At 32.6% G+C, this 22172-nt stretch overlaps 1 protein-coding gene across 4 annotated transcripts in view; it reads left to right on the forward strand.

Moving 5' to 3' along the window:
• The first annotated feature begins 452 nt into the window (after positions 1–452).
• The window catches only part of LOC143046350 (neuronal acetylcholine receptor subunit alpha-10-like), a 72271-nt gene continuing 50551 nt past the window's right edge, over positions 453–22172 (forward strand). The window contains exons 1-2 of one of the 4 annotated variants that reach the window (XM_076219477.1): positions 453–487; positions 21037–21095. In XM_076219477.1, coding sequence (XP_076075592.1) covers positions 21038–21095 — 58 coding nt within the window. In that variant the 5' untranslated portion in view covers positions 453–487; position 21037. Of the gene's footprint in view, positions 488–13450; positions 14154–17209; positions 17326–21036; positions 21096–22172 lie in introns of those variants that run through there. The other 3 variants (XM_076219476.1, XM_076219475.1, XM_076219478.1) reach the window with 3 other exon arrangements.

Consider the following 22172-nt stretch of genomic DNA (forward strand, 5'->3'; position numbering starts at 1 on the left):
CATTAGACCGTTTGATTAGGTCCTGTATGATATATTGACTGTGAATGTATATACCATCTATAGGTTTGGTCCACAGGGATGAACTTCATGTGTTAAATATTTCTACACATCACACATCAACAATTAATTGATTTGTTAGATGCAAACATTTCTTTATTATATGTGTTGGTTATTTTTTGAGTGATGCATGTGAATTGCAGACTCACGGGTAGTAATTTAATTGTGATCTTTAGAACGGGCACCTGTTACACACGTAAGGTACAAATTAGTGTAAATCAAAAAGTAAACACGAAGAAAGGTAGGTAAGTGAATTCTTTTATGTTCAATGTTTAATTTTCTCAAGTTCGCATAAAAGACTTAATTATCCTAATTATATACTAGAAAATCTAGAGTAAATAATTTCAATTTATTTTCCTTTAACCACTTTCAGTCTACATTTACTTTAAACCACTTTCAGTTTATCATCAAAACTGTGAAGCTGTTTCAGGTAGGGCTATCGATCATATTGTAGAATAAACGTGTGAACTAGATTTTTTGGAAAGTTGACATTTAAGATTAAAAAGTAATAAAAGTGAAAGTAATTTATTTTTTTGTCGGAGACAGATTTTTTTCACACAAAGCGTTAACAAGTCTTTTTTTTTAGTTTTTCGACGCTATGAATTAAAATTATTTTTTTTCTCAGAATTTAACACTTTGTATGGGGAAAATCTGAATTCATAATATTTTATTTGATCATCTGCTTGTTAGAAGAAGAAAACATAATCCCCAAGCCAACCACGCTTGCAGTTAGATGGTCGTTTCCTTATGTAAAGTCGATTGGTTGCTTACATATTTTGACTGTGAGAACTAGATAGATTCATGTTATATCTAACATCGAGGCGATTTAGAGCTTGACCTCATGTAAATTATAAGATATTGTATGTTGGCCTCTAGATATTATTAGATTTAGAGCTTGACCTAATGTAAATTATAAGATATTGTATGTTGGCCTCTAGATATTGTATGTTGGCTTCTAGATATTGTATGTTGGCCTCTAGATATTGTATGTTGGCCTCTAGATATTGTATGTTGGCCTCTAGATATTGTATGTTGGCCTCTACAGGCCCGTAACCAGGAATTTCCAAGGGGAGGGGGGGTTCGTTGGACTCATGAACTCGACTTTAACAGTCACAATTTGAACAAAACGTCGACTTTAACAGTGCTTATTTGATTTCAAGGGGGGGGGGGGGGGGGTGTCGTCCGAACCCCCCTGGCTACGGGTATGGCCTTTAGATATTATATGTTGGCCTCTAGATATTGTAAGTTGGCCTCTAGATATTGTAAGTTGGCCTCTAGATATTATATGTTGGCCTCTAGATATTGTAAGTTGGCCTCTAGATATTGTAAGTTGGCCTCTAGATATTGTATGTTGGCCTCTAGATATTGTATGTTGGCCTCTAGATATTGTAAGTTGGCCTCTAGATATTGTAAGTTGGCCTCTAGATATTGTATATTGGTCTCTAGATATTGTATCGCAAAGTTCTGTTCACGAATGTTGTGAATGGGAAATGGTTTTTTGAAAGAATCAGTCAGTGTATTGAATCAAGGAATCAAGATTGCATTATGAGCCTCTACTCTAATATTGATTCCATATGCTATATCTAAAAGATAGTGAATCTTTGTGCTCGGTGGAAAATATTTAAATCCGTGGAAATCTTTTACTTTTTTACCGAAATTGCAAGCACTTGTGTTGTTTGTATGTTCTGAACTGTTTACGATGTTTGTCAAAGTAACAATTATGATCAAGTGATTTTGAAGATTTATCAGCGGAGTTATCTTTAAACACGTGAAATATTGCACTGTATTTTTTCATATTGGAGTAAATCTGTATTTAATTAACTATATGACTAAAGTACCCGGATTATCATGGTTTGACCCTGGGAACAGTATATAGTCAATACGTATGTTCCTGTTTGACCTATGTTGTTACGTTGTCTCATTTACCAATTTTAGTATAGTTTTACCCTATCGTGTAATCTTTATATACTTCATAGGCAATCTAGTCTAATGGTTTAATTAGTACACAGTAAGTCTAATGGTTTAATTAGTACACAGTAAGTCCAACTGATGCATAGTCACCGAAGGGAAAACGTGAAACATTCCAATGAAAATTAAAACATTTTTACAACCTCTGATTCCTGACATTTACAACCTGTATTCTTGCACTAAATAAGACGGTCAGTGAAATTGATATAGTAGTGTATTCCCAAAGCCGTTTTTTGTTTCATGAAAAAACCAATCAACATGTAGATGAATCATTTATATCGATGTTAATTAATAAAATCCGTCCAAATGAAAAGAAACACCTTGTTGATTTGTTTTCATTACAACTTCTCTGCAGTTACCAGCAGTACCATAAACTTGTTTGATACGCGATGCAAAAATAGCTAATCAAACAAAAACACATCTCTTTTATCTAAAGTCAACAATTTTAATTGGATGTAATCAGAAATGAAAAAAAAATAAAAGATTGTTTATCAGTTTTGATGATGTTGACACCTGAGTTATTACTATTGAAAAAAAGTGTTTACTAAAATAGCTAATGGATAACTAAATGACAATTACTTTCAGTGAAATGAACATCATTAATTTATAAATAGATCTTGTGTGATGAACATCATATAATGTGTTCCCCTAATAATACAGCTGTATATGAGATACATTGATATGTAGAATGTCTCTACGCCCAAGACCAAAATCCCAAATCTGAATGCACAAAAACGAGCCACGTTGCGAATCATACGACCAACAGGAACGTTTTCTTTAAGTATCTACCGTCTCCCTTTTGGTTCTTAGACAAATAAAGAGAAAACTGAAATTATGCATAACGTCAGCGCCTAATATATTTATCTCAAGGCAATCCCTGTATTATTTGTGAAGTTGATACTGATATTATAATTATTTAATTAGTCATGGTACTTTCCTATGAGATTTAAGAGGGGGAAAAGGAGACTTTCGTTGACCAAACCCGTCTCATCAGTTTTTTTGCTCTGATACCGATGACGTATTACAAAGTATAAGTAGTAGCTATCTTGCATATCGTACGAGTTAAACAATGTATACTCCATACAAGAATAATACAATTTTACTTCAACTAACTTGACCATCACCAACTGGTTGTACAGTGATCAGAGTTTCTTCACAGCAGGGCCAACAATTTTACAACAATTTGGACTTTGCCATAAAGTATCTGTCGTTATCAATATCAAGCTAATATTGGAGTGTTCTTAAAAACATGACAAGAGAACTTTAATGCAACATATTTCAACGCATAACTATGCAAAACACAGCATATTTACGTAAATTAGAAATATAATCTTACTTTTACATGTTGAAACAGTATAAACAATCCGTTCAACTTATAAAATTTACATGTTAAAGTCGTTTAAACCATCCTTTACTTACATAAAATTGAGAATGGAAATGGAGAATATGTCAAAGAGACAACCCGACCATAGAACAGACAACAGCAGTGTTTTTTCATAGTTATGCGTTGAAATATGTTGCATTAAATATAAAAAAGAAGATGTGGTATGATTGCCAATGAGACAATTATCTACAAAAGACCAAAATGACACAGACATTAACAACTATAGGTCACCGTACGGCCTTCAACAATGAGCAATGCCCATACCGCATCGTGAGCTATAAAAGGCCCCGATAAGACAATGTAAAACAATTCAAATGAGAAAACTAACGGCCCTATTTATGTAAAAAAAATGAACGAAAAACAAATATGTAACACATAAACAAACGACAACCACTGAATTACAGGCTCCTGACTTGGGACAGGCACATACATAAATAATGTGGCGGGGTTAAACATGTTAGCGGGATCCCAACCCTCCCCTTAACCTGGGACAGTGGTATAACAGTACAACATAAGAACGAACTATAAAAATTAGTTGAAACAGGCTTAACTCATCAGATGGACAAAAATACAAGTGGACGTGGCCCGGTACTTATACATCCCGACACAATGAACAGATCTGAGAGTACTCGCAGTTATATGACAGCTAGTTCAAAGCCGCTAACAACTAATAAAAAAATCATGCATTTAAGACTAAACTATCAATCCGTACACATCCAACATCCACATCAAAGTTCTCTTGTCACGTTTTTAAGAAAACTCCAATGTTAGCTTGATATTGATAACGAACTCTGGTTACGAACACATGTATATGAAATCACTCTACATGATCTTTTTCTTACATTGAACAGAGTGCCATTTGATGGGAACCAACAGTGTTCTCAATGGTACAGTAATAATGTTGTTTTAATAATATCAAAGAGTTAAAAGGGCAATGTGGTTTTATTTAAAGGATCGGTTCAAAACAAGGACAGTGATAATTCAGATTGCAACTCAAGCTGATATCATACAATTTTTTTTTTCATTTTTCTCATTTTATTTGAATCGTACAAAGCTATTTTTGATATTTTTTTATCAGTAGTATTCTCGACAAAATAGTCCTGTGACACTAAACACTTGAGATTACAAATTGTAACTACTGTTTGGATTATTTATTGCATGAAGTGTTCAACTAATTTTAAATACATGACAAAATATTGACAATGTACACGTAGCAATACTCGTCTTTTGAAAGCGAGTTTTCTATAAACAAATATTGAGTGTATCATTTGATTAATATTTATAGAATGTGAAAGGATGCCTTTTATTTATTGAAAATAAATAATGGCACAGGTTGTACAAATATTTAAATAATTGTTTGTTATAATTTTTAATAAAAATCTGTTCATCTATTTGAAAATTAAATGCAGCAAACGTGAGTACTCTCTTATTGAAACATTTGTTAATGTGATAAATTTAACAATTATTTGTATTGATGTTCCAATACACGAATAATCTGAGAATATTCAATACGTAATTACTATTCTTTCTTTACAATACATAACATTTCAGTAAAAAAACAACTACTCAAAATGTCTTTTTAAACCTTTTAGACCAAACAAAATGTACACCAGATATAGACTCTATAGAGAAACTTCTAATGAAATGATAAACCTGAATTTAAAATTGGTTTTAGAACGTTTTAACGATTTCAAAATCTTAAAATTTGAACTAGTCTGTGTTTATCTATTATAGTAAATTTCTCCCTTTTTTTTCATTTGGACATTGATGTTTTTTTCTTTCATATGATTTTTTATACATTTTATGTGTCCTCTTTTTGAGTTTTTTAACCATTAACGCCATATTTTCCCATTAGTTTCCACATTTGACATCAATTCTCCCTTTTCTTAACTTCTTAAGCTATTCAAAGACATTGTTCGTTGTTATCGTGTCGTCAGCATATAACTTATAAAGATTTATGAGTACTAAAATCTATTTAATATTAAAGGATAGACTTATCATGTGACTTATGTAATTAAGTCCATCAAGCTGATACTAGAAATATGTTTATGCTTTTTACAACCTATTTTTTCCCCTTCCAAAGCTGGATTCTGATAAATGCTTAATTAGTTCAGAAAAAACTGCACTCAAAAAATGACAACAAACCGGAACTAACGACAGTTAGTTGATCGTGCATTGATACTTGTGCTTCATGTATATTGTGTATATCAATTATATTTATATAAATAAAATATGGGGTCCACCAGTATTGCTGGGCTATCGACTATAAATAGTATTTAGTATGTATTAATATGCCTAGCAATAGTAATTAGTAATTTTCGGTATTTTTGTTATACTGCTTTTTGTATGTATTGTGTCTACGCCGTCTTTGTTCCGTCATTTAAATCTACGTATAGTGTTAATCATGTTATTTATTAGAGTCTGACTTCATCAGGTTAATGTAAGAAAACGTCCATTTGTTACGTCTTTCAGCATCATTTGACACTTTATTGTAATGATAGGAACTCTTAGCAAATGAATTTTCACCAATTGTACTTTGCTTCATTGCAAATAAATCAGAAAAAAAAAAATCATCAACGTATTCAGTTAGAACATAAAATTTCCCCCCTTCCTATGTTTTGTCTTAATAGGCTGTCAACTGAAGCATCTATAAAATTGAAATAATTTCATTTGAAGGACCGATAACTCTGTAATAGAGATACGATCTGAGCTTAATGGACGCTCTTTGATGTGGTGCTTATTTGAAAAATCGACGCACGAGTGACGTAATGGCAAATTACCTATAATAAATGAAATTGGCATTCCGCGAATTTTTATTATATCAACGCTGCTCTTAATTCTGTAATATTGGTTTCAAATATTTTGTTATTAAGAGATTTTGCTGGAAATGACTTCACGAAAAAATTAAATAAAGATATTAATTTGGTGAAAATTTAATTGTAACTGATGTCTTTAAGATAATCGTAACCGTTTTGTGTGAACGAACATCGCAGAACAAATTTAAATGTATTGGAACCATCTAATTTTCTTAAAATTGTGTTTATATCCTTCTAACAAATGAATGGTACCGACATTAACCATGCTAACTGTGTTACGATGTTTCTCTCCTCATTCAAAAGTGTAATGCCTGTCACATTTTAATTTAATCTTTTTTAGATATATCACACTAACAATCTATTTTGGTAGCGTATAATGACCGAGTTAAAGAATGTAAGTGCATTAATGGTTTAAGTGTTCGCAATCAGCTTTCAACTGAAAAATTAGTAAAACTGCATGATGTGTACATTTGTATCACCCACCATCTAATGCTTGATAAATGATATTTATGTAAACAAATGCCTTGATGAAATTACCACAATGTGATTGTAATAGAACTCAGTGTATTAATATGTTGCTACGAACTACATGTACTGGGTATCCTGAACTACTTTCGATTATACGGCACACAATTGGGATGGTGAATATAATCTATGTACAAAATAACTGTTCATTGCTTCCAAACTAATGAAGCGGGCATATTCTTTAATGATAGTTGATAATCAGAATCAGTGGCAGACCCAGAAGGGGGCGTAGAGGGTGTACGCCCCCCCGCCCCCCCCCCTTTTTGCTCGGACTTTTTTTTTTTTTTGTAAAATGATTAATCAGACTAGACTTCGTGAACTTTTCCATTTCCCGTGTCTTTAATTTTTATGCGACAATTCTTTACTTATTAAGATATTTTTCGCTGGTATTCACTTATCATGTCAAAGTCATGTGATTCGCTATGGTGGAGTTGACGAGTGCGTCGAAAAAACGTCACTCAGTCATTTTGAAATTCAAAATACAGTAACACATTGCTTACGCTGAGATTGACAATCATGACACCTTCAAAGCGACACAGGATTGAGCATGTTTAACCCCAAACTCCCCATCCTATTCTAAAGAACATAACTAAATTAACTCTCGTTGTATCTTACTCGGTTGACTCGAAATTTCGGATGAGTCGAAGTTTTCACGTGGTCTAAAATAACATACATGTAGCTGAATATTGATCCCCACTCAGTATAAGCTCTAGATATATTTTAAGTCTAAGTTACGAACCATTTGATTTGAGGGGGAGTCTGAGATATATGAGTGAACACAATCTGACGCTGATTTTTGCCTTGAAGAAAAATTCTGGCCGTATCTTGATTGAAAACAATACTCATATCCACTTTTTTGCTATAAGAAACGAAAATTTCCAACAGAATCATTTAGCATTAAATGAACATGATGAATAAAAAACGGGCGTATTTGTTTGAGGGGAGGGGGGTAGGTTTGCAGTTCTGCTGTTTCGCCGAACTGGTATATTGTTTTTTTCCCCTCAAGACCAGAATGCAACCTGCCTGTTGGGTGTTGCCTTTATGTCTCCATTTATCCACCGTCGTTTATAAATTCGTTGTCATTTCAGACTCGTGCGTAGCCTTTTGTTTTAAAAACCCTCACTTCCCTTCATTTTGTTTGGTGAAACATAACAACCAAACATTTGAATAAAATTGCGTGTTCGTCTGTTTTAACTCGTGTCGGTCGTATTGTAAATTTCTTTGAATAGCCCGACGATATCTTGTTTATAACAAGAAATCTAACGAGGTTATGCTCACTTAACATACAACAATTTAAACGAGAATTTTTCCGGTCTATTTTTCACTGACAAGTCTCAAATTAAATATATCAGTACATAGCTTTGAATCAATGCTATCATTTTATGATATACAGTTAATAAGGAGAATAAACCATCAAAAATGTCCTACCCTAACACTTTACAGCAACTATAAAAGATACATGCCCGACGTCAGTAACCTTTTAAAAAGTGCATTTTACACTTATTTTAGATTTTTATTAGGCTAAAAAAAGGTCCCAATGCTATGCTCGGCTAAATTTTAAAAACTTCGCCCCCCCCCTTTCAAAAATCCTGGATCCGCCGCTGAGAATATTTGGATAATGATAGAGAAATGTTGTCTTATACAATCCCTAAAACTCTGGTTTTAGTAAACGTCATTTGTGCGTTTAGGGGCGTCGTCACTTCCATTCCAATGTTGAGCGAGTGGTTGGAAAACTTTTAATCTATATTGTACGAATTATTCGGCAAATTGAATTCTCATAATTGTCTTTCAGCACTGCTGTCATTAGGGAATTGTCATTAAGTACCACATATTATTTCTAGTTTATCCTGCACAATGATGATCACTAAGACGCTTGATGAACGTACTGCAGGGATACAGGCGATCCCTCTATCTGGTAAATGACGTCATAAAGGCGCGCATAATTGACGAGTTTTTTTCCGGTGACGGATGAACTTGAAAGTGGTCTATTATTTGGTAACAAAACTAGCATCTTTCTTGTTCTCTCTCCCTCGTAAGAACGCTGATGACGTCATTAAGATCTAGGTAAATAAACGTGTAGTTGCCCCTGGAAGATTTAATAATTATAGGTTATTTTTTTATGTTGCAAAACCGAAATCTTTCGCAACAAACATGAAACGCTGCACTTTTTATAGACTTTGAAGAGTCTTCCTGCATTGAACATTATGGGGTTTTGATTTATTGTATGTATAGCATACGATTGCCTTCTTTCAGAAATGAAGCGTGGACACTTCAATGCACTTGTCTAGAGGCATATACACAAATTGGTCAATATTTGTTCAGACTGGTTACTTGCTCAAGACTGTTTGATCTATGACAGCCAGACGGAGATAGGGTTATATTGATTAAACACCTTCAACTAAGTAAAACTTGTTAAAACTTTAATGGATGAAGTTTTGTTTACATTCTTTAAAAAATCCTGGAGAGAAATCTGAAGAGTTTATACTGGGATTAGAAAAACAGTTAAGACAAAGCGAGAGAGGTTGACAAGAAATTGTCTATAATTAGGATATAAGTTATGGCCACGAGGCTTCAGAAACAATAAAAATGTTACAAATTCTCCTTATTTGATCTTGATGTCACCAGATATCGATCGGAAACTCGTATCGTCCGTCATGTGCTGACAGGAAGCATTTATCTGTCGGCTGGTTTACGGTTAATCCAAAACAATATCAGGGGAACAGTTAACAAACGTTTTATCAGTCTTTCGTAGAACAAAATGTAAAATGTATGGAAAGCCTGTGGGTATGATAAGAGAAAAAGTCACTCAATCGCTAATATAGCTGTACTTTCATAGTCTATATCGATATAATGTCTCGAATTGTTGTAGATGATATAAATCGTACTTATATACTTACGCAAATGTATCATTTGGCATTGAACAAGGTCATGTGTCAACCAGACTGCCTACTCAATCCGTCGACGAAGTACTGGTCAATATATTAATCTGAACAGAAAACACCATTGCCAAAGTAAACAGGACGGGAAGACAAACAACAATAACAAAACATCACACAGAAATCTACTCACTATAAACACAATTAAAAACCAATTGTTCAGAGAACAATTGAAAGTCTTTCCACATCAAAAAGAAAAATTGATAAGAAGATAGTTTTTTCATACTGATGCGATAAATAATGGTTTAATTATAGTTTTCAGTGAAATAAGGGAGATAATATGCTACTTCCGGTGAAAAAATGCCACTTCCGGTCTCATATGATATGATATCACCAAACAAGGTCAAATGGCTTTATAATGAACTTAGTTGAAGTTATTATCAAATAACCTCATATCAAGACATTTCAGGGCACTAATGTAGCATATCTTTATTACAATAAATCAAACATTTTGCACTTGTTCTTTTATATGTATCTTTCAAAGTGTCGGAGAAAATGCAAATACAAGCAAAAGTCACAATTTAGAACTTGACCTTGAACGCTATCTTTTTTTGTTACGAAGGAGATGCACACAGATGATAAACAGTGAATAGGGAGATAACTTTTACAAAGGAAATGGTTCGCCTTAGCAGGGTGAAATTTAACAGCGCATAAACTATACGATACCATATGAGAAATATCTAAGCGATGTATTGCGAAACAAACATTTATCGCAAGAACAAAATTTGGCGGAAAAAAATAAATAATAATCAGAACAAAAACAATAAGTTTTTCCAAAGAAAAGTGGAAAGACATAATTATATTCTTGTCAATAAAAATACATGTATACAATCGGAAAATTTATGAGAAATATAAGAAAAAGTAAAGAAATAGATGTAAAAAAAAATAAAAAATTCGATGATTTTAAGCAAAGTTACCAAAAAATACGGTAGCGTGTTAGTTTATTGAATTTCTGGTGTTTTTTGTTATAGATCTTCTGATACATACAAACAAAATTAATGGTCTTATGGAGTATACCACAATGAGACTAATAATAAAAAAACACTTAAAAGTCACTATACGCTTTCCTGTACCATGTCAGGAATATGACAGTTGTTATCCATTTGTTTGATGTGTATTAGTATTTGTGTTATTTTACTTTTTTTCAATAGTATACTTGTGTCTTAACAAATTTTATTATTTCTACAATTCTACAATAACAAGCAGGCTAACAAAAATGAGGTGAACTAAAAAAATTTAACTGAAAATAGGTTGCCAAAATGCACTGCGAATGTAGTCCTGGAATTAAATGTCCAAAATCTTGTTGAACCAAACACATATTACTTGGTTTAAAGTGGTGGTAACTTACATCAACTTCACGATGATAAAGCTATATAGGAACACACAGACAATCGGTAGAAAGGCTTACAGAAAATAGATATAGGAACATGTGGTATGAGTGCAGACGCCTGGATTTGTGAACAACTATCCCTTGTGAAAAGGAAACTATTACGAAAGTATCATGCACTCGTAATCGGAATCCATACCTTTTAGTCCCCTCGAGTCGTAGACATATCTCAAGAGCTATGTAACACTTAATAATGGCGGATGGTGAGTTAAAATAATACATAAAAGGAAAACGATTCTATCTTAAGTACAAGTAAACAGTATGCATTCTAAGAAAATATTGTTATATTTACATGATCTTAACGGCTGATGTTTCCCTGTCGCCAAGTCAATTTTTACTAGTAAATTGAATGTTTATATAAAATGAATGATAAGGAAGAGTGGGTGTTAGCCTACATCTTTTCTGTCTTGTGTAAATATACAATTTTTATCTAATTTCCTTTTTTCTCTTACTCAAGATATAACTTAAAGTATATTACTTGGCTGTAAATACAGTTGATTTTATGTACTGTATTCTTAGATATTTTAAAATTGATAGAACTTACAGGTTACATTTGATTGTATTGATAGAACTTACAGGTTACATTTGATTGTATTGATAGAACTTACAGGTTAAGTTTGATTGTATTGCCGGTGTTTTAGTTGATTTGATTGCCCCATTCTATAATGTCAATTCTATTTTTAAATTTACAAAAGCTTTGTCGAATCTTCCAATAACGCGCTTCTCAATTCACTTTTAAGCACACATTTTTTCAGTCCTGCTTTGGCCTGTGAATTCTTTTTAAATGGTAGGGTGTCTGTAAAACACTCTAGGAGGACATTGTACCAGTGTAGTATACTATGCAGAAATACAACCCTTGGGAAATACAACTCTGTTGAATTCTTCCAGAGTTGTGTTTCCTCAGAGTTCTATTTCTGCAGAGTTGTATTATTCCAGGGTTGTATTTCTCCAGAGTTGTATTTCCCAAGGGTTGTATTTCTGCATAGTTGTATTTCCCCAGAGTTGTTTTTCTCCAGAGTTGTTTTTCTCCATAGTTGTATTTCCCAGAGTTGTATTTCTCAAGAGTTATATTCCTCCGATTTGTATTTCTCCAGAGTTGTGTTTCACCAGAGTTGTATTTCCCTTGAGGTGTATTTCCCCTGAGGTGTATTTCCTCAGGGTTGTATTTCTGCAGAGACATATTTCTCCAGAGTTGTGATTCCACTGAGTTGTATTTCTCCAGTGTTTTATTTCCCCAGGGTTGTATTTCACCAGATTTGTATTTTTTCCAGAGTTCTTCATAGTTTAGTTTCATCATAGCGATATTTCACAAGAGTTGTATTTCGCCAGAGTTATCTTTCTCCAGAGTTGTATTTCCCAGTGTTGTATTTCTCCAGATTTGTATTTCTCTATAGAGTTGTATTTCTCCAGAGATGTATTTCCCAGTGTTGTATTTCTCCAGAGTTGTATTTCTCCAGAGTTGTATTTCCCAGTGTTGTATTTCTCCAGATTTGTATTTCTCTATAGAGTTGTATTTCTCCAGAGTTGTATTTCCCAGTGTTGTATTTCTCCAGATTTGTATTTCTCTATAGAGTTGTATTTCTCCATAGATGTATTTCAACAGATTGTATTTCTCCGAAGTTGTATGAAGCATTATTTTGATTCCCAAGAGTTTCTATAGAGTTGAATATCACCAGATATTAATTTGGAGTTGTATTTATACAGAATGGAATTATTAATCCAGAGCTGTATTTCTACAGAATTGCCTTTCTTCAGAGTTGTATTTCCCAAGCATGGTATTTCTTAAGGGAAGTATAAAGGATAAATACCACGGTCTTTTATTTCTAATTCCTATCTGGACTGGTGTGCAAGAAAGACAGAAGATACCCAGTGGACACTCAAAACTGAATTATTGAGAGAAAATGAAACGCCATGGAAAAAATGAAGTGTAGAATGTTTTAGTTTAAGTGGTGTATGTATCCATTGTTTTTACTGTATATGTTTAATGGAGATTGTTCAATACATCAGGATATATTGTTAAGAATCTGTAACATGGTTTTGAATTTGTCCTTTGGAATATCCCACATCATATTAAAGATCTAAAAGTATAGATCATGAATCATAATTGTCTTTCACTTTTTACTACTAGCAGAATAGCAAATGACTTTTTCTTATTTCTCATTCACAGTTACTGTAATTATGTTTAATCAATCAAGCGTGACTTGATGCATACGGATAATAGAGAATATTACATGTTAGTGTATCATGCATGCGGTTCCTCCCCTTAAGTTTCATCTCTCATTATCTATGTATACTTTTTCCAGGCAGTCGATCAGCTCGGTGAATTAGCCGCCAGTTATTTACTAGACTTCTGAATAATAGAAAGCGTAATGCAACTCATAGCCAAATAGATTTTCACTTTCCTATGAAAATGTTGCATAATTTAAAACATAGTGGTGATTTAGTTATAGGATCTATCAATATCCCAATATAGGTTCATCCTTAGTTTTTTGAACCATTAACTCCTATTGAAAATAACGGCTTTATCCTTTTACCAGTCATCTCAAATGTGCTGTTAATTAATTTTTACGAGATAATGTTGTCTTTACATTAATGAAATAAAAAAACAAAAGACGGAGAAGTTTTCCTTTTAAAATGTTTGATACAGTGAAAGTTTGGCAGAGGAATACGGACGGCTAACTGTCCATTACTAAATATCGATGAGTGATGCAACGGCATGGCAAATTGAATTTAGCATTTCTAGGAAAGTGTACACAATAACTTTACAGACCAATGGACAGAGGAACATACAGTTTATTTATCTGGAATCGTGTACAGTGATTTAACAGTCGGATAAACAAAAGACAAACATTTCTGTATAGATGTCTGTTAGTTATTAGCAGCCTTTATAACATAATGGATTTACTTTCTATCAGTAATACTTCATGAAGAGATGAGGGTTTAAATCACTGGATAAAGATAATTTCCATTTAGAATTGTTCTTACTAAATTCAATGGATTGGAACAAAGTATATTTTTGTACTTATTAATAAATCTGGATAAATGTTAGAAATATTACACAAACACTTATTGACGAAAAGGTATGTTCTTTATGTTCATTTAAACGCATATATATTTTTGAAATATTTTAGAAATTTTGAAATTCACATCAATTGTCTTTTCCGAATATAAATATGCATTTGTATTTTTTTTTCTTTACTGTATTAAAACTGTGTAAGTAGAAGTGTTGATCGACTTTCCACGTGTAATCTGCGAAAAAAGTAACTATGATATCACAATGACATTGTCACACAGTTGTCTAAAATGTTTCCATATTTTATAAGGAAATTGTCAGTCAATAACGACAATATTATGTGTTAAACTTCCTTTTGCTTTTTAAGAAAAATTGACATTGTTTCATTCTGTGAGGTTTTAGGCACAGATATAGATCTGAAATAGTTTTAAATTTGTGGTACTTTGTTGGTTTACTTTTAAGCATTGTTAAACGAATTTAGTGATTTGGGACATAACTTTATTCACCAATTAAATTACTCTTTTCTGTAAATAGTACACTTTATTAGAAAGTGGGAAAACAAGTTTAAATTAAAGTGTTTAGTTTTTATGTCGAATTTTTTAATATATTTACATTTTTGTTTCTTTGAATTAAATTGAAGATGTTTAAAGTGAATTTAATCATAGTACTCGTAAGAGAAGTTTGATCATTTTACAGCAAAAATAAGTGAAAAGTAGTGGGGATTCTATCAAATAAAGCTAACGCTAATATGATCAAAAGGGAGTGTTGAGAAAGAATAGTGTAGTTCTGACAAAAAGTCGTAGTGTAGAAATCTCGTATTATAGTTGTATTGGGAGATAGGCCATTGTACTTGCATATTAACTACAAGTACATAAATATCTCCATTACGTTCAAAAATTGACATCTAACACTATAAGATGTACACAACGATGTCTCCTACTAGCATATAGATATCTTCCTTTTATACGAAACGGACATCTTATTACACGTCTATAAGATATACACGTCTCTGTGTAGTTATATCCCTTTGTATTCTATTGCGACATGATATTTAGTATACATAAAGTGTGCCTGTATACGAATTCCCCAATAGGAATAAACATAGCATTTTTCAAAATTACAAATCAAATTTTCAAGTAATGTCTTTTCAGTGAACAGATGTTAAATCAGTTCAAAATCGTAAATTGGGTTTGAATATACTAGTACCCAGCCACATCCACACTGCGTTTTTGCTAGATGAATAATTTGTATCTATCTGATGAGTTAAGCTTTTTTCAACTGATTTTTATAGTTCGTTCTTATGTTGTACTGTTACAACCCTGTCCCAGATTAGGGGAGGGTTATGATCCAGCTATCATGATTAACCCCGCCACATTATGTATGTATGTGCCTGTCCCAAGTCAGGAGCCTGTAACTCAGTGGTTATAGTTTGTTGATGTGTCACATATTTGTTTCGTTGATTTTTTGTTTTCTCATTTGATTTGTTTTACGTTTGACATATCGGGGCCTTTTATAGCTGACTAAGCGGTGTGGGCTTTGCTTATTGTTGAAGACCGTACTGTGACCTATAGTTGTTAATTTCTGTATCATTTTGTCTCTAGTGAGAAGATGTCTCATTGGCAATCATACCACATTTTCTTTTATATGTTTGCACAGTTTTTTTTATTAAGTAAATACTGTGAAAAAAAGGTAAATACAAAAAGAAGGAAAGTTCATTAAAATAAACAAAATCAAATGATCAACTATATATAAACGAACGAAACTGATGGAATACAAATGTCATATCCCTAACATGGTACAGACATTTTCATAAGAACTTGGTGGGTTACACCTGGTTTTATGGCTAGAATCTGTAACTGTCTTCGTCATTAAAATGTAAAATACACACAGAAAATTCAATAAAGTAATTTTGAGAATTGAAAATAAGATAATTATATCACTTGAAATAACAAAGTCAGCATGCTTGTTTTATTTGATAAGATCTTGCATCACTGATAACAGGTTGCCATTTTTGCAGATGAAAAATGATCAGCAATGAATGAAAATAAATGTGATGAAAAAGCAATAAAAGAAAGTTTGGTATTTTTGTAAGATCTAAGAACCTCATTACCCTCACCTTAATCATAACTATCTCTTTTTACATTCACCTGTTAAAAAGTTTATGATTACAGAACCATTTGAAGGTTATAATGTCTCGGTTCACTTTTTACTTTTGATACGGATTTATTCTACAAACAAAATTATTTTTCAGCATTCGATACATAAATCTATCTTTTACTTAAATAAGGCCGCTAGTTTTCTCATTTGAATTGTTTTACATTGCCATTTCGGAGCCTGTTATAGCGGACTATGCTGTATGGGCTTTGCTCATTGTCGAAGGCCGTACGGTGACCTATGGTTGTTAATTTCTGTGCCATTTTGGTCTCTTATGGAGAGTTGTCTCACTGGCAAACATACCTCATCTTCTTTTTTTTTTATATCAGTTGTAAGTGTTTAAATGGAAATTTGGTTTCAATTCAGTCAGCAAGGGTAAATCAGTGGTTGTCGTTCGTTGCTAAACATGTCTGTCACAGTTGCTATTCGTTAATTGTTTTGTCATACATTGTATTACGTACCTGGAGGACCATACATTGTATTACGTACATGGAGGACCATACATTGTATTACGTACCTGGAGGACCATACATTGTATTACGTACCTGGAGGACCATACATTGTATTACGTACATGGAGGACCATACATTGTATTACGTACCTGGAGGACCATACATTGTATTACGTACCTGGAGGACCATACATTGTATTACGTACCTGGAGGACCATACATTGTATTACGTACCTGGAGGACCATACATTGTATTACGTACCTGGAGGACCATACATTGTATTACGTACATGGAGGACCATACATTGTATTACGTACCTGGAGGACCATACATTGTATTACGTACCTGGAGGACCATACATTGTATTACGTACCTGGAGGACCATACATTGTATTACGTACCTGGAGGACCATACATTGTATTACGTACCTGGAGGACCATACAGATACATAACAATTGTAACTAAGATTGTTTCGTTTTCATGTTTGAAACGTTTTACGTTTAGTCATGTCGGACCTTTATAACTGACTATACAGTTAGTATGGGCTTGGCTGATATAGCCGTAACCGTACGTTGACCTATATTTGATTACTGTGATCCACCTGTTTGGACTCTAGTGGATAGTTATCTCACGTACGTTGACCTATATTTGGTTACTGTGGTCCACTTTGTTAGACTCTGGGGAATAGTTGTCTCACTGAAATGCATACTATACGTCTTCTTTTTTTTCTATAAATACTTTTATTGAAACAGGGTTTGTCTTCTTTTTTGTTCTACTTTATATTTTGGTGAATATATTTGATATCTGGTCCTAATTATTGTCAAATTAGTAGTTATTTCTCCTTTAACTATCACGTACACATAAAGCTATCTGGCTAACATTTTAAATATTAATTCAGTTCCGTGATATATTTTATCACGTGACTTTGATTATACCCTTTATTTAAAGTTAGCTTCTGCTGACATATAAATTATTAATATATTGGGTTAAAGTACAGTTCATTACCATCCTCGTTACAGAGAAGTGGTCCCAAAACATTCTCTTTGAAATGCTGGTATCATGTTTTATTATCACACAATTACGTAAAAGTATTCCCGATAAAAGTTTGATATGAAATATTGATAAAAGTTCCATCAGATATTATATGATTAAATTTAAACGATAAAAAGGTCGTGTTTTCAAAATGTACTTTATCATATCAGTTGGATCGAAAGCGATAAGATGACGTCATGGGTTGAAAGTTAAAATTACGTGCAATAGTTTATGATCTAAGAAATATAAAACCATGAAGTCAGTTCCGTAATTACACAGTGGGTTCGAAGACGATCAATACAAAGACGCCGAAAGTAAAACTATATGTGATACGGATCCTAGACACTCTCTTAAAATCAAACGTCCCCAGATAATAGTTTAATAATCTATTTATATTTTTTCGTGGCAATCAATATCTTCAACAACTTAAGCTAAAACATATATCTTGTCACATTACCGTACACCAAGAGACAATTCAACATTGATTTTTGATTAGGTACTTGACAGACTCTCATTTGAGGGAAATAATTGAGTTTAAAGTACCTTAGTTGTTTCAATTTTCGATAATTTTGTTAAACTGCTTAAAAATCGAGCCAAAGACTCTTTTTTTATGTTCAAATCTTGTTGTTTAATCCACAGCAGGTAGCAGTTGAAGTTTGATATAGTTACTTATTCGTTTTCCTTTGATTTTATCATGGAAGATTCTGTTTGTCCTGCTTCCCTAATCCATGATCATTTAAAGTCAAGTTCCACTTTGTCCTGTAACCGGTAACTGAAGAGAAATGTAAATATAATTGATTGTTACACAGTGAAGTGATATAAATTACCATTGACAGATCTCAATGACGTGGCTTTGATAGAGTTTTATGTTTGCCAGTTTAGGGACTAAAATACAAATACACAGATAATATCGTCAGTCTTTTGTATCTAATCAGTCGACTCTGCTCCTTTTCTTTTTGGAGCTTTCAGACAGGTCACAGTGTAGCTGTAGGATGGAACTGTAATGTAAATTACTGAACGAGAATATTGTAAAAACAAGAAGTAAATTATGCATTGTCAATTAATTACACTTAACTATTCAAATGACCATGCATATGTTATGTTCACTTGTTGACCAAAGCTTTCCCGAGCAAAGATGTAGACCATTTATTCTTATCATATTTTTTATGCTACAGTTCCAAAACCGCTATTTTATAGAGAGTGGAGCTGTCTTTTTCTTACATCTCGTCATGTGTAAAGACTATTGTAAGATTAAATAAATAAATAAGGTTAAGCTGCATATATTTTTTTTCATCTCGCTGGTGCTTTTATCAAAATCAAGACGGTTTAAAGTAAGTTTTCTGTGTTACATTTATTTCAACCATATTCAAGGAATACTTCTTTTTCTAAAGTTTAAAAGGTAGGTATAAATACTGGATTAATTTAGGGTTAAAATAGAAAAAAATAAATGATGAGAATGCATTAATGGAGCCATTAGCATGTAAAGTAGAAACAAGGTGCATCAGTATCATCTGCATAGGAGAAATTGATCGCATTGATCGCGGTGTAATGGAATCACATAGATCTTAAAAGCAAGACTTTAAATTGTTTGTTTCTGATCACATGTTCGATAGAATCCACAAGATTTAAAAGCAATACTTTAACAGTTTTAATTCGAAGGATAATAATAGTTAATTAAAGAAACAATAATTAAAAAGATCAAATAAGTCAAAGTTAGAAAACAATAACAGAACAAAGCTCTTGTAATGTGTTTTCATTGGTCTTTTTACATATTTTTATTAAGTATTGATACCTTATCTCGTTATCTCACTCGAAATCATCAACAACATTCACTGTATGCAAATATTTAACAGTATATTTATATAATATAAAACATAATTGATTCGTGTGAATCAAAAGACTTTTTGTAAAATCATTTTATAAATGAAAACATTTTAAAATTATTCAATATTGACTATATAACAATGTAAATGGTGAGAGTTCTATCACTTTATATAATTGATTGTACTTTTAACATTAGATGTAATTCTCTTTTTGTTGCAGTATTTCACTAGTTCATTGTCCCACGGTCCCACGGCTGGTTGGAGCTGATTATGACATATCATTTTTGTACTAAGATATCCGATAATAATTTTTAACGCATCATAACTTTAATGGCGTCGAATATTTTTAGTTTTCTGCTAATACATTTGTACATTTGCATTATCTCGGTAGATCCTATGATTCTCTGACCTAAACCTAATATTGGAATATAGATTTTAAATTTTAAGTCAAATTTGATTTAAGACTTACTGTTGCACATAATAGTGTAATTGCAAAATGTTAAAATTCATTTGTTTTCAAAATGTGGCCTTGTTCCATGTTAAAATAAAGAGTAAGGTACATGGTTGATTGCAAACGAGACAACAATCCAGCATAGTCCAAATGCGTATAGTCAGCTATAAAATACATTGACATGATATAAGTGGAATATTTCAAACAAGACAAATTAACGGTCTAATCAGTTACAATATTTATGAAAAAAAAACCACATATGACAGACATATTTGAGCAAGTCCCGATGACCACCTATGTTACCAGCCTTGTGTTACAGCTTATAATGCATACTATATCATATATGTAAAACTACAAGCCTATGTGCAGACTGTTTGAGATGACTGGTTTTGTTCTCTCAATATTGAGTATTTCAAGTTTATTCAATTAAGTTATGTGCAACTTGTTTTGTAAAATCGGAAGTCTTGCTATGACGTATAATATCTTATTCCTTTCATCTTACTTTAGACAAGTTTTAGTATTGAGTTTTTGAAATGTGTTTTATCTTGTCCTAAATAGCAGTATCTTTCCTATATAAAAACGAACAGTTAATGCATTAATAGATTTGTCTCGTAAAATTCAATGTTTCAAAAACAGATACATGCTTTTCCATGTTAAGTACAATTGGAAGATAAAATTTGACATTAATTGAAATTCCCATAAAATAGGCATTTGGTTTCCCTTGTGGATATGATCTTGATTTTAAAGTAATGTTGGCTTCCCTTAATCAATATTGGATATATTACTATTATATAGCACTAAAGCTTGCGGTTACCTTCCCTTGTGGGATCAAGTAATCATCCAAGAACACCCTACAAAATCTTTCAAAAAACACCCATATCCATACATGTTATTGACAGTGTGTTTTTACCTGTGTATTGTGAACGTTCTTAGGGTTGGTGTTGTCTTGTTACGTATATAAATTAGTACACCAATGAAGTTTATTACTCTATTAAAGAACAAAAACCATATCACTATGTTTTGGATTGATTTTTCAGTATGAAGACGATGATGTATCGAGCAGTATTTCTGTTATTTACAGCCCCATGGTGTGTGGGTAAGTTGTCTACTCTTTATTATTGCCTAATTGCACGTTCAAATTTTATCTGCAATCCACTTTACAACAACAGGTCGACCACTTGAGAGTTTTGAAGTGATACGAACTTAACTTGTTTCTCTTAAACCTATGACTGGACGACAGACAGACTCGTTTCTCTAAAATCTATGACTGGACGACAGACTCGCTTCTCCTAAACCTATAAGTGGACGACAGCACGACTGGTGCCACACACGTACAACACCTCACTTCTGATAGTCAACTACTTTCTAATATACTTCTGTTAGTGAATTTCTACTACTTGATACTACTTCTGAAGGAAATTAAATTTTCCTATCATATATAAACCCGAATAATCCAGTCGTTATATTCCTCTCACTTCGATCTCTTCTTCTGGAGGACATTGACCGTAATATATATAGTATAGCTTACTGCAAAACGGCAGTATGAAATTTGCAATTTATATGTACTAGACTAAGGAATCAATTGATCATATACAGGATAAAAAAAGTGACCCTCCCTGCTGATTTGATATGAAAACGGAGGAGTATAATTGTATTAAAAATCCTTCCGTAAATAGACATGATAACCTATAATATGTTACTTGTACAAACTGCGACTTGGATAGTGAGTTGTCTTATTGGCGCTCATACCATGTCTTCTAAAATCAAGAAAATGTCAACCAGTCATCGGACAAAAGAAGAATAAATTCAATTCAAAATAGAGCCTGTACAATATATATAATCCTGTTTTCATACAGATTTTTAATTGCTAAGTTCTATCTCACCTCTGATTGAAAGCTGTCTTACTACATCTTTTATTTTTAATCAGTCGATTGTTTCTGATCAAAACAACTTTAATATTATGTTTATAACTGTAATTTATTCTTGTATTGTATATGATTCAAATATTTGCTGCTGGACGTTAAGAGAACAGCTATTTATCATAATTTACACTAAGCTTTTAGAATAAAAGATTCCGGTCGAATTGCACGAAATAATCATTAGTAAAAAACGATATAGTAAATAAAGTAGGACAACAATTTATAATAGTTCCATTTTCCATAACAAAATTGAG

The sequence above is a fragment of the Mytilus galloprovincialis genome, chromosome 9 (genome assembly GCF_965363235.1).
Source record: "Mytilus galloprovincialis chromosome 9, xbMytGall1.hap1.1, whole genome shotgun sequence".
In the NCBI taxonomy this organism is placed as follows: domain Eukaryota; kingdom Metazoa; phylum Mollusca; class Bivalvia; order Mytilida; family Mytilidae; genus Mytilus; species Mytilus galloprovincialis.